The sequence below is a fragment of the Carettochelys insculpta genome, chromosome 1 (genome assembly GCF_033958435.1).
Source record: "Carettochelys insculpta isolate YL-2023 chromosome 1, ASM3395843v1, whole genome shotgun sequence".
Lineage (NCBI taxonomy): Eukaryota > Metazoa > Chordata > Testudines > Carettochelyidae > Carettochelys > Carettochelys insculpta.
The window spans coordinates 188,726,233-188,739,572 of NC_134137.1; the positions used below are offsets into that span (position 1 = coordinate 188,726,233).

A 13,340-nucleotide genomic window follows, 5' to 3' on the forward strand; every position below is an offset into this window, starting at 1 on the left:
GCAGGGGTGGAAGGTCTTAAGACATCCTAGCTAAATTTATGAAGCCAACTGAACATGAGCTTCAGTTGTGGTAATATGGCAAAAGAAGCTGCTATGATATTTGGTATATTAAGAAGAGACTATTGAATAGAAATATGAAGACACTGTACATACAGCTTTGAGGAGACTACTGCTGTAACAGAGTGTTCAGTTCTCTGTCCACTCCTTTCAAAAAGGATGTTGAAACACTGTAGAGTAGGGGTGGGAAATCTTTGGTCCACGGGCCCCACATGCCCTGTCAGAATAAGCCACTGGTCAACTGCCACAGAGGTTGTTTACCTTGCATACAGAGGTAAAACTCCTGCAGTTCCAAATGGACACTATTCACCATTTCTGACTAATCAGACATCCATAAAACAGTGCAGGCCATAGAGGCTTCCCAGCCACTGCTTTCTGCAACTCCCATTGGCTGGAAATGGCAAAACATTTGCCATTGTTTGCATATAATGTCAGCCTGAGCACAGTCACAGGAGCATTGTACATAGAAATCCAGACTTTCACTACGACTGTCGGGGGAGTGGTCAATGGGCACTGTGGGTGGCCATACTTGTGGACATAAATTAAGAAACCCATATGGCAGGCTGCAGGTGGCTTACCATGATTAGCTGCACATGGTCTGCAAGCTGAAGCTTGCTCACCACTGCTACAGAGTGTGTGGAAAAGAATAATTTGTTGACTGCACAATATGTCTTACATTAAGCTTCTTATGTATAGCCTTTTAAAGAGAAGGTTTAACTTGGAGGTAACTTGTTCAGTTACTTATAAAGACAGCAGACCCTTGATTTTACACAGCTTTTATGTGAATAGATAGAGATATAACTTGATCCAAGGACTGGAAGTTCAAGTTAGCCAAGTTAAACCGGACAAACGTTGGAAGGACAATTAATCCATGTCAACACATTACTAAGGGATGTGATATTTTCTATTTCAACTGAAGGCTGTTTAGTGACATACAAGAATAACTTGGTAAAATTCTCGAGCCTGTATTAGCAGGAAGCTGGATTAAATAATTAAATTGGTTACTGTTGGTGCTTGAAACTCTATGACTCTGTGAACAAATTGTGTAGGTCAAACAGTGGAAATAAAAGAATCTGTCAAACAACAGACACAATCAAAAGTGAAGGGATTTCTAAAATCGCCACAAATACCTTGAAAGAACCCCTGGTGTGCCTGTCTACTGCGGTCGGAATTTTATCAGGAAATCTTAAAAGAACTTATTCATGAACAATGTTTTTTCCTTTGTTTATACCAGAATGATGCATTCCAGGCCACCTGTAATGCACATAGAGTTTTAGTTTGTTTGTTTATGTTTGTATAGGATACAGCCATTATATTTGCGTGTCATGACTGCATTTTGTCCTGACTATCCTCCCATGATGGCTGCAGTACACTAACTGGGTGACAACTGAAGAAACACCTTGGACACTAGAAAACCAAAGACTAATCGGCATTGCAGGCCTGATTACTGCCTCCCTGCACATACCTCCAAAGGGCCTCTTGAATGGCTAGTTAAATATACACGAAGGGACCACATTTCATTTCTCAGTATATTTTAATTGTACCATGTAACATACATATCAATTCTGTTTCACAGAAATTGTAATGGTCTATTTATACACATTTTGAAAAAATCAATTTCATATTTTAATACAAAATAAAAAATATGTATCCAAGAGTAAGCTGGCTGGTTGATAAGGCTTTTTGCACTGTAATTGCAAAACCAGATTGAGGAAAAAGTGGAAGCAAAAGCTTGCAATAAAGTCTGAGGAAATAAATGTTACGCTATTAACAGCTTTGGCAGATTAACAATATATTTATGAAGATGAAATTCACTGCTAACTCTAACATTTTAAATAACATATTCAATAGATGGAAGACAGACATATTTAAGGACATACATTTGTCCTAACATAGCCATATCTACTTAAACAACATTCTTCTCCGAAGTCCAATTAATTCAATATAAATTCTTTTTGTTATCTTCCATTGGCTTTGGAATAGGTCCTAAATGTCTCTGAACTCATTAAACATATGATACTTTTGGATAATGTATACATATCTGTGCAACATTCACTGTGCTATTGAAATTCTAATATTAGTATATTTTGCAATTAAAACACATTTATACTTTAGCTTCTAAATATTATTGATGAAATCTACAGTTGTAAATTCTGCCATGTACTTATGTACTTTCAGAAACTTTTTCAGAGGTGTAGCTGTGTTAATCTGTCATCTCTCTCTCTCTCTCTCACTCTCACACACCCACAACACACACACACAAGCAAGTGGGTCTTACCTAGGAAAGCTCATTGGCTAATGATATAATACTCCTATAATTTCCAAAGGAAGGCAATAGTTAACTTTAAATAAATAAAGCTAGTAGCCACAATATCCTACTTTGTAGGAACATGAACCAGTTGAGATATATTGGAGTCTTTCAATGTGAGAGAAATGTAATTGGGATACTTGTGTCTTCAATTTGTGAATGCTGAGCTGATGTACTTAAAGCTATGGCAGGGATGGCAGTCTATGCCAAAAATGTGCTAAGTTTCAGTCTACTGACAATCTCATAAGCAACCTCTCTCTGTCTAGATGCATATTTTTCAAAGGAACTACAATTTACTTCTAAAGCTATATTATGCATTGGGGCAATGCTTTCCAATATTAGTTTTAAGCCATTACAGAACTGTAACAGAACATGCTCACCTCACTTACCGTTCAGTTACAGACTAAATAAATACATACAGACATACCCACAATGCTGAATAATATCTACAATAAATTCTTAGGCTCGACGAAGGAATGATTGGAGATATTATATAGTCTGTGCAATCAGAATTGTTGATCGTAATGTTTTGTTTGAGTTACAAGTAATGTACCTAGAAAAGCTCTTTAAAACAAAATGAAACAAAACAAAACACACAATGCCCTCCTTTCAGGATGCAGTGTGAATGCAAATGTAAACAAAGGGGACACGCCATTGATTTTGAACTTTCCAACACAGAAGGATAATAAGATTCAGGTACAAAAAAGGTTGGGGAAGGTACAAGTAAACACAAAGAGCCAAGTTTCCAAGATAATGTCTTATTCTCTGTCACATCAAATATTTTCCAGATGAGCAATGAGTGAATGAAGTAAGAGGAATATAGAGTGGTAAGACCAAAAGGCAATTGTATAACCCTATTGATTCTTATTTCTTTTGACCTTTTATGTGCACTGTGTCAGGCATACAAAAAGGAGCTGAACTGAGTTTTTACTTTGCTCCTCAATACCTTTTCAGGTTGATGCACAATCTAAAGAGAAGAAGAGGTGCAGCAGGGGTCAATACTGACACATAAACAGGGTTTAAACTTCCACACACCGCATGGATAGCATAATACTGAATGAAATATAGGGAAATACTTAGGTCCAGAGTGCAGACAAAAGTTATCAAACTATTAATGGAATTAACCTAAGTTCTCTGATTGATCTGGCAAAGCTGTCCTAAGTTACACTGCAACACCAGAAGAAAAAAAGATGCATTTCATACTTCATAACTCCATAACTCAAAATTTCCCCTTTGTATGAGCAATACAAGGATGTTATCATAGGCAAAATTTTAGTCTCAAAAAGTTTGTTATAAAATTACATCTATGAGTACAACTATTCATCTCTATGGTTTTACTGTAATGTGAAGAGCTCATCCAATACAAGTGCAGGAAGTAAATGAAGGGCCTCAAGCAACATCCACCTGACATCAATGAAAATCTTCCAATTATATTTCTTACACTTTAGATCAGACCCTTGAGGAGGCAAAAAAATGTGCAATTTTTCTTTCATTTAGTAATTCCCTGTACCCTTTTTAGTTCAGGAAGAATCTGACTTGCAGAACCACTGAGCAATTATGGAATGTGGAAATATATTTAACCCGACTGGCTACTACAATCCATCTGCTCTGCTTCCTGTACTCATTATTCTCATTTTTGCCACCAATCATGATGTCATCTCATTCCCTTCAAAGAAGCAGAACAATTCCAAATGTACATGAAAAAAGAAGATATTAAAAACAAACAAACAAACAAACAAACAAACAAAGCAGAAAGCAAACTATGTTGTGAAACCACTGAAAGGGAAATGGCTACTTGACCAAGTCTTCCATTCTGGCCTTGCCCCTGGTCCTATTGCAACCTGCTGGAATCTTGGTGTTGATTAAGGGCAAAATTATGCCCTTTTGCTAATTCCTCTCTGCCCTTAAGCGCTTCCTTCCTGTTCTTGTTCCCAAAATAACTGTAATCTATTTATGTTTCTCTTTATATCTGATGAAGGTTACCCTTCCCTACCTCATTCAGTTGTGAAAGAAAACATTGCTTGAACAAAGGTATTGCCATTATAGTTGGGTGAAGAGACTTTCTGATCTTTGTGAAGGACAGTTGGGAGCAAAAGATTAAAACCAAGGCATGAGAAGAGTAGGTAAAAGACTAAGGTAAGATCCAAAAGCTTTAGTCCGAAGTTTTCAAAAATATCCTTCCTTTTGGTTGCCTCAATTTTTGCATCCCCAGCTTTGGACAGCTACAGCTAAGCTGTGGGAGAGCAGCACCTCTAAATCTGAGTTCCATATGTCTCAATTCAGACACCAAGAAATTAAAGAAAGATAGGGTTAAAGACACCTTTATTGGGTTACAGAAGGTGACACCTTTGAGAGTTTGGCCCTCGTTTTTCACAGTTCACACTTTCGCAATCTGACAGCATGTTTTGTTTTGTATTTCCATTTCTTTCAATGAAAAATTTAGGATTTTCATCACACATTGCTATTACCTTGTACACAAAGCATTCTCCAGTCCTAACAGAAACCAACTGATCTTTTTCTACATTAATTTTCTATTTATTAAAAAAGAGGTTTAGCAAGACAATACTTGTTCAGACTTTGTATGTCTAATTCTATAGAAACATGAATTAAAAGCTGCTTTACCTTGTCACCTTCAGAAAAAGTTATTCCATCGATGGCTCTTTTCCAAGTAATTTCTGGAACAGGTTCTCCGACTGCCTCACATATCAGTGTTGTCTGACCATTTTCAAACGTGGTTTCATTTTTAAGATGTATTATCTGAGGCTGTACTGTTAAAAGTACAAATTATATTACTCATAATGCATCAAAAACCATATATGCCAGTCTATATTAAACTGTTTTGATTTAAAAGTCCATGCATGTTTATTCCATTGGGATTATCAGCAGTGCCATTTCACTATAGGGAAACACAGTGAAACAAAATGCAAAGTGGGACTTATTTTTTCAAAGCAGTTTAGGACATTTGGAACACAGATCTTACGTTAAGTTAAATACATCCTATGGAGGGAAAAACAAAGAAACAAGCATCATTAATGTATTATTAAGCTAGAATAATAAAGCACTTAAGAGTTCATGTCAAACTCTTCAAGCTGAAACCTGAATTTTACTTCTTCTGATTTGTACTTATGCCTTAAAACACTGAAATGATCTCAAGTTTGAGGACAGTTCTACCACTTAAAATTTAAAATGAACTAGCATCATCATTCCAGAGGTGTGAAAAAATCACACCTTTGTGTGCCACAGTTGAGTCAACTTAACTTCCACGATAGCTGTGGCTACGTCAATGGCATAATTATTTCATTAACCTAGTTACTGCAACTTGGGTAGATCGGTTACTTTAACTGACCGAAAAAAAAGTCCTTCTTTTGACGTGGGAAGATAAAGCTGTGACACTGCAGTTCTGCTGTTGATATCACCGTTAGTGCAGACATACCGTAAGAGTACTCGGATATTAAGCAACAAATGTCCTATATTACATTAACTTTGAATCAGCCTAAATCACAGGGAGGAAAAAATAGTCTGCTAAATTTAATCTTTTATAACTGCAAAACTATTGAACTAATTTTCTTCCAACTGGGGCCCTTCTCCTGAAGACATCCATACAGGTAGACTCTGGACCACTGAGGATCCACATGGATGCAAGGATCCGCGTAGACAGACAGCATTACAGGAGAAGAACTCTTTCTTCTGCTAAGTTGTTGTGTATTAAAACCTCAGTCTCAATAGAGGTCCCATTTGTGCTTAGTGCTGTAAAAACATAGATCCTGCCTCAACGAGCACATTTTTGAAGATAAAAAACAAATATACAAAAATATACAAATGTGGGAAAAGAATACAACATGCAAAGTATTTAAGATAATTTAAGAGTTGAAATTCAACATTTTCCACTTAAATACAATGTTCCTTAATAAGAATGAATATATTATATTTATAGTGACAAATGCAATTGTGTTTTCAAAACTTTAAAAAAAACCCTCAAAGTATTTTGATGTCTTTCAGAAACAAACAAACAAAAATCTTGAAAAAAAGATTATGCACGAAACAAAATTAGCCTACTTACAGAATTGTTTAGAGAGTAATGTTTGAGAAAACGCAATTGCAAAATTAGTTCCATTATTTCTATTAACTATAATGGTCACCTTTGTCTATTGCTACAATCCCATATTGCTTCTTTTTGGGCAAATACATCCAGTGGTGTCATACACAGCTGTTTCAAGCGTACTTGAGAAAGCTAACAAATGTATATATGATAAACATTTGCATCTTATTTTCAGACAAATTCTAACTTGTAACCTTGGTATTACACCAGTCAAGTAAATGTGATGTCATGTGAAACAAACAAGTGAAGAATTTCATCCAACTATCTTTCTTGTTTATGAAATTCAGTATGCACCGGAACAATATGAGACTTTTTCATTTTAAATTTTTGGATATGGAACTAACCACAAATCAAATGATTAAACAAATAAATTCTGTTTTTAGTAAGTAAGTTTGCATCCAGGCAGGAAAACGATACATTATGATGAAAAGACCAGAGGCATAAATCATACATATAAGAGGATAGGTCTCTGATGTTACTACATTTTTAGCCAGATTTTTTCATCTCTTTTCTCAGTGCAAAATATTGCATCTATAAGAGAACCACTGAACTGCATGTCAGATGCAATGCTGCAATGTTAGTAGCTGCTGCAGAGTCAGAGCTAAAGTCATTTTCCCATACTAAAATCCCGATTTCTTACTCACACATTCACACACTGAATTCCTTCCCCTCCAAAACAAAAACAAATCCTCCCAAAAATGTAAACATTATCTCTTATCTCCAGAATAGGGATTATTTTTAAATTTAGAAAATAATTAAAGTGAATTCTAAAATAGCAATGTTAAAAAAAAACTATGTCAGTAAAAATTTGAAGATCTCCCTAACTTTTGCATCTCGTCATGACTCCAGGAAGGTATACATTGCAAACCTCAGGTCTGTTAAAGCTTCATTTCCATTGCTGAGAAGAGCCTTTTAGGCTACGATTAAACTAGCGAGTTTTGCCAACAATACCCTAGTTTTGTTGACAAAACTGATGGACTGTCCAAATATATGACGCATTTTGTCAGCAGTCTGTCAATGTAACTCAGCACTTTCACCAGCAGCATTTTCCCTCTCAGCCATGAGGCATAATGCTGCTGTTGACAGATTCTGTTAACTAAAATCCTGTGTGGATGCTCTGAGGGGCCTTCTTTCAATAGACAGGGAATCCAGAACAATGGGCAGCCCTGTCTGCTGTGCTTCCAGGCGCCAGTTTTGTTGACAGAGCAGACAGGCAGTCCGACCGCTCTGTAGACAGAGTGGAGTGCTCTTCTGACTAGCTTTTGTGCATAGCTGAACTCTGTCCACAGAAGTTTTGTTGGGTAATCTCTTCCAACAGTGACTTCTGTTAACAGAGCGATGTAGTGTAACCACAGCCCTAGTGTGTCTGCAAGAAGTTAGTGGGAGAGTGATAAAGAAGTTGTATATTAAATATATATAATGACCATATATATATATAAAATGATCATTTTTTGCATAGTCAACCACACTATATTAGAAAATGCCAATCTCAATTCACTTTTCCTTTGACTATGCGTACAGTAGCCCCCTGACATATGTGTAGGTTGTGTTCCTAGGCAACCACATGTAAGTCAAACTTTGTATATATCGGGACTGGGTATGGGAGGGGCCCTGCTGCCTTTGGGTCGCCCAGTCCTGGCTGTGCCTGTCTACATGCTCCTATAAGTGGCAGGGAGCCCAGAGCCAGTAGTCCGTTTCCTGGCTCCCAGGAGTGGCAGGGAGCTGAGAAGAAGGTGACAACCTAGCTTCTGGCTCCTGCCTCCCCTCTGCTTGCAGAAGCCAGGAGCCAGACAGCTGCCTGGCTCCTGGCTTCCTGCCACTCACAATTTTAGCTCACATTGGCTATGTCTACACGTGAAGCCAACATCGAAATAGCTTATTTCGATGTAGCAACATCAAAATAGGCTATTTCGATGAATAACATCTACACGTCCTCCAGGGCTGGCAACGTCGATGTTCAACTTCGACGTTGCGTGGCACCACATCGAAATAGGCGCTGCTAGGGAATGTCTACACGCCAAAGTAGCACACATCGAAATAAAGGTGCCAGGCACAGCTGCAGACAGGGTCACAGGGAGGATTCAACAGCAAGCCACTCCCTTAAAGGGCCCCTCCCAGACACAGTTGCACTAAACAACACAAGATACACAGAGCTGACAACTGGTTGCAGACCCTGTGCCTGCAGCATGGATCCCCAGCTGCCGCAGAAGCAGCCAGAAGCCCTGGGCTAAGGGCTGCTGCCCACGGTGACCATAGAGCCCCTCAGGGGCTGGAGAGAGAGCATCTCTCAACCCCCCAGCTGATGGCCGCCATGGAGGACCCAGCAATTTCGACGTTGCGGGACACGGATCGTCTACACGGTCCCTACTTCGACGTTGAACGTCGAAGTAGGGTGCTATTCCGATCCCCTCATGAGGTTAGCGACTTCGACGTCTCGCCGCCTAACGTCGAAGTTAACTTCGAAATAGCGCCCGACGCGTGTAGCCGCGACGGGCGCTATTTCGAAGTTAGTGCCGCTACTTCGAAGTAGCGTGCACGTGTAGACACAGCTATTATTGCAAAATATATGTAAGATGAAATCATGTAAGTCAGTGGACTACTTTATAATTTGTTTTTTATTTATGTGATTACATACTATTTTTTTCACAGAAACCTTGGTACTTTCAATACAGATGATGGATAGTATTTCAAGAATAAGACAGATCTTCATTTTTCTTTTTATGCTTATTTCATTGGGATCCCCCAGACATTAGTCACTGCATGCTAATTAAGCCTTGTGCCAAATATGGAATAATTAATTTGACCATGGATTTTTCTATGGTGTTCAGAACTATTTGAACATGTTAAACATTAATGACTCTACTTTCACAAATTGCCTGAGAGATAAGTATGTACTAATATTCCCATTTTACAGATGGGGAAAGTAAAACTGTATTTTAGGTCACGACACTGAGTAAATAATGACAAAGCGGCAATAAGAATTCAGAATGATCTCTGATTCCAAGTGTCATGCTAATTCCTTCAGACCACACTGCCTGAGCCACACAGCATCTATAGCTTCTATTAACTCTACTTGCAGTTTTGATTCAGCTTTAGGCAACACTCCTGTTTAGCATCATAAAGGAATTCTGCTATAGAAATTCTCTTGGATGGCAATCAACTGCCTTAATTACAAGGCTACCCTTTCTCTTCTCACAGTCCTTTGATTTGTTCTCTTCCCACCTTTCAAATTCCATAGTAAAAGAGAAAGTGATCTTCTAACCTCATTCACTACATAATCCTGCTTCATTCTTGGATCACCAGCGATCTTGTATATTGAATCAGGCAGGGGTTCTGTTGGAAAATTAGTTTGTGGTCATGTAACTGAAGGTTGTACTTTCCTGCATATGCAATAGCAGACAGATGTATGGCTGGAGTTAGTCACCTTAATTTTGGCCTGTCCTACATCCGAGTATTTGATTTTATGACTTTAACATTCTTTTAAGACGCTAAAGTGTTTTGCATGCAATTTCTTTGTTTTAAAAAAATCCCCTCATAGTCAAATGCCATTCTGTAGAACCATACTAAGCATCCCTTCAGTCCACAAAATGAACCTTTACCAACTGAACTAAAGCAAAAGATAACAGCAGCAACATGCAATATGAACCAGTCACTGTGTGACACATTGTCCTAGTGGTTTGAACAAGTATTTGTAAGGAGAAAAATATGAGGTTGCATTACTGCCTTGGTAGGGGAATGCTGTCCAACATTTACAAATAACTCAGACAAGTACTCAGCACTGGGATGTTACATCAGAAAAGCAGTGCCAGTACATATGTTAATAATAGTTGCCTGCCACCCACCTCATAGCTTGAAATTCATGGTGGTGGCAGTGGCTCCACTGAGTCACCAGTACCAATTTTGAGCAATGGACTGGTGGTGTCTGGCTCTGGGGGAAGGAGAGGGCATTGAGTTAGACCAGGGGAGGCTGGGGGTGCCTGGGTCTGGGGAAGGAGGAGAGCACTGGGTTAGAGTGAGCAGTCGGGGGTGGATGGTGATATCTGGATCTGGGGGGAGGGCACTGAGCTATGTATTATATATATATATATATATATATATATATATATATATATATATATATATACATCTATTGATCGATTAATAATAATAAATATGTAATATGTGGCTCTTTGCTCTCTATCCACTGCTCTTAGTCCCTAACTGATTGGTTACTGCTGCCCTATTGTGTTAACTCATAAAAGCGAAATGATGTCCATCTTGGCCGAGAGCAGCCTGTGTCTTCAGTTCCACTGACAAGAATGACAGGTGACCAGTTTGTCTGAGGGGAAAATTTTGTCTTTGATGACAGAAGAAAACCATGTTACACCTCAAAGTAATCCTCACCTGCCACTCTCCCATTCTCATGTCTTTTCTAGAGGAAAGATATAAAGCATGAAGTTCACCAGGCACTGAGCTAACCTTAACAAGTTAGTATGCCTATGACATTTAGAAATTATCTGGATTACAGCAGAGTATTTTCCTAAATTTATACATGACAAACCATTCAATCTTTCCAAAGGGACTCATGTACTAAACCTTACAAATAAAAATTCTTGATCTTTACAGGTTCCACTATTCCAAATTGCTTAAAGACCTTCTTCCAATGGGTCACTATAAGAGGAAAATTTTGAACTTGACATTTTAGATAAAAGCAGCTGACATTTAAAGGACTAACGACTGAATAATCAGGGAATATTCCTATCTGTCAGTTATTACTAACAAGGAGATAATCTTGAAAGGCAGAAAAGGATATGATTTCACTGCTCTGTTTTTACAAGTCATACAATCATAATTCACTAGTAACCAAAAAGTCAGCAATGGATTGTGAAACTTGCTTAACTTTAATTCTATAAGTAGGATAGTAAGATAGTGTTAAAAAATGAATACTATATATCTATACCACAACAAGGTATCAGGGCTACCACAGAAGGGAAAACAAGAAGAGACTTTTTAATGTGTAAATGTTCTCTCTGATTGTCCAGGAATGGCACTAATGAAATTACAGACTTGTAGGATACTAATCCAGAAACGTTGAAGGCTTATGGTAGTTTCTTCTGGTACAAATACTAAAGCACTTACAATTAAAATGTACTAAGCTGTAATCATGCTGAGATATCTGTCTAAAATGAAAGAAGAGTCAGGAAAGAAAAGACAACTCAAGTTTAGTTAAAGGGAAAAAAACGTGAAGAAAGAAAAATGGACAGTACACCATGAGGGAAAAAATCACAAGTGGGACATTAACAAAGAAACTGAACTTCTATCATAGAAACAACATTTAAAGGCAAGAAAAAGAAAGCTGCTGTCTGAGCAGTCAAGGTCAGTCACTAGATAAGATCGATGCAGTATTTTATCAAACACATAAAGGCAAAATATTTCTTCATAGCATAAGCTTTATCAGCAGAATCACAGGTGTCCATGGAATTCATGGAGGATTATAAGTAATCTTTTCTAATCTGTAACACTAGTTTCTGTATCTAGCCAATTGAATCAAACTTGGGGTTTGTTTTTCTTGTCTGTATTTTCAGCCTTTTTTATTCAGATTTCAAGTTTTTCTCTGCAAAAACTGGGGATGGGGACTTTAAAAATCTGGTTGTAAAATGAGATTCTCATAAAATCAAATAACTCTAGGAAGTAGAATTTTAAGAAAAAATACTGCAAGATTCACAGTCAAAATCACAAGGCCTGGTAACACTGAGGTTGCTGATATCGTCAAAAGAGGCCACAATTTTGTCCAGGGTCAGAAGGTTCTTCAGGATCTCAGACAAACAGGTAATAAGACCTGGGACTATGAACAAGTCAGTGGAGGGGAATAGGGGATTTCGAAATGTGCAGGGTCCTTTCGAATAGGACCCCCGTGTAGCTGCACCAAACCACTAGCGTTTGAAAGCGGCACTTTTGAAGTTCTGTGGCCGTAAGCATCTTAATGCAAATAAGGTGCTGAATATTCAGTTCAGTGCCTCATTAGTAAATTCAAAATGGCCATTTGCATGGTCATTTTGAAGTTTTGTCCAAGTGTGGCCACAACTGAAACACTTTGGGAGTACGGGAATTTTGAAGTTGCACCAGCACTTTGAAGTACCCCCAGTACGCTGCTTACCGCTGCTTCGAAGTTAGCAACTTCGAAGTTTCCATGGCGGAATCAGGCTAATGAGGTGCTGCATATGCAGCATGGCACCTCATTGCTATTCTCAGATTGGGCTTGTTTTCATGTCCCCTTCGAAGGAGGGGGCTGATGTAGATGAGCCCATTGTGTAGCTATTTCAAGGTTAGGCTGTCATGTAGACACAGCCCATGAGAGGATGGAAAATTTTATGGGACTCATATAAGAGGTTAAGATATGTTGTTTGACACATGGTTTGGTTGGGAATTAGCACCTATGGTACTGTAATTTTTATATCAGGGCACCTACAGCCTTGTGTAGGCATAATATGTACAACAGAACCTCAAGTTAGATGAGGGTTCCATTCCACACATCCTCGCTTAACCCGGATTTCATGTAAGTGGGGGTCCAGCTTTTTCCCCAGCAGAAGGCACATTCTGCAGCTGGGAAAGCAGTGGAAAGGTAAGTCCTGGCATGGATGGGCAGTTGGGGAGGGTTAAGCTTAGAGGTGAGTTCGGGCTATGGGAGGTGGTCTAGGGGCATGTTAGGGCTGCAGAGAGGCGAAGGGTGGAGATGAGCAGGAGCTGTACATTGAGATGGTGAAACAGAGCCCTGCTTGGGTGGTGAGCCAGGCAGCAGGGGGTTTGAACCAGGGCTGCACACAGCGGGGTTTGAACCGGAGTGCAGGGGCTTGAACCTGGGTGGGAGGATGGAACCAAAGCTGTGCGCAGGGAGGT

The 13,340-nt window shown here is 38.8% G+C and overlaps 1 protein-coding gene across 1 annotated transcript in view; it reads right to left on the reverse strand.

The window, feature by feature from the left end:
- The window catches only part of NCAM2 (neural cell adhesion molecule 2), a 591,660-nt gene that overhangs the window by 224,962 nt on the left and 353,358 nt on the right, over positions 1–13,340 (reverse strand). Inside the window, exon 8 of the mRNA XM_074983463.1 lies at positions 4,988–5,133. Coding sequence (XP_074839564.1) covers positions 4,988–5,133 — 146 coding nt within the window. The remainder of the gene's footprint in view (positions 1–4,987; positions 5,134–13,340) is intronic.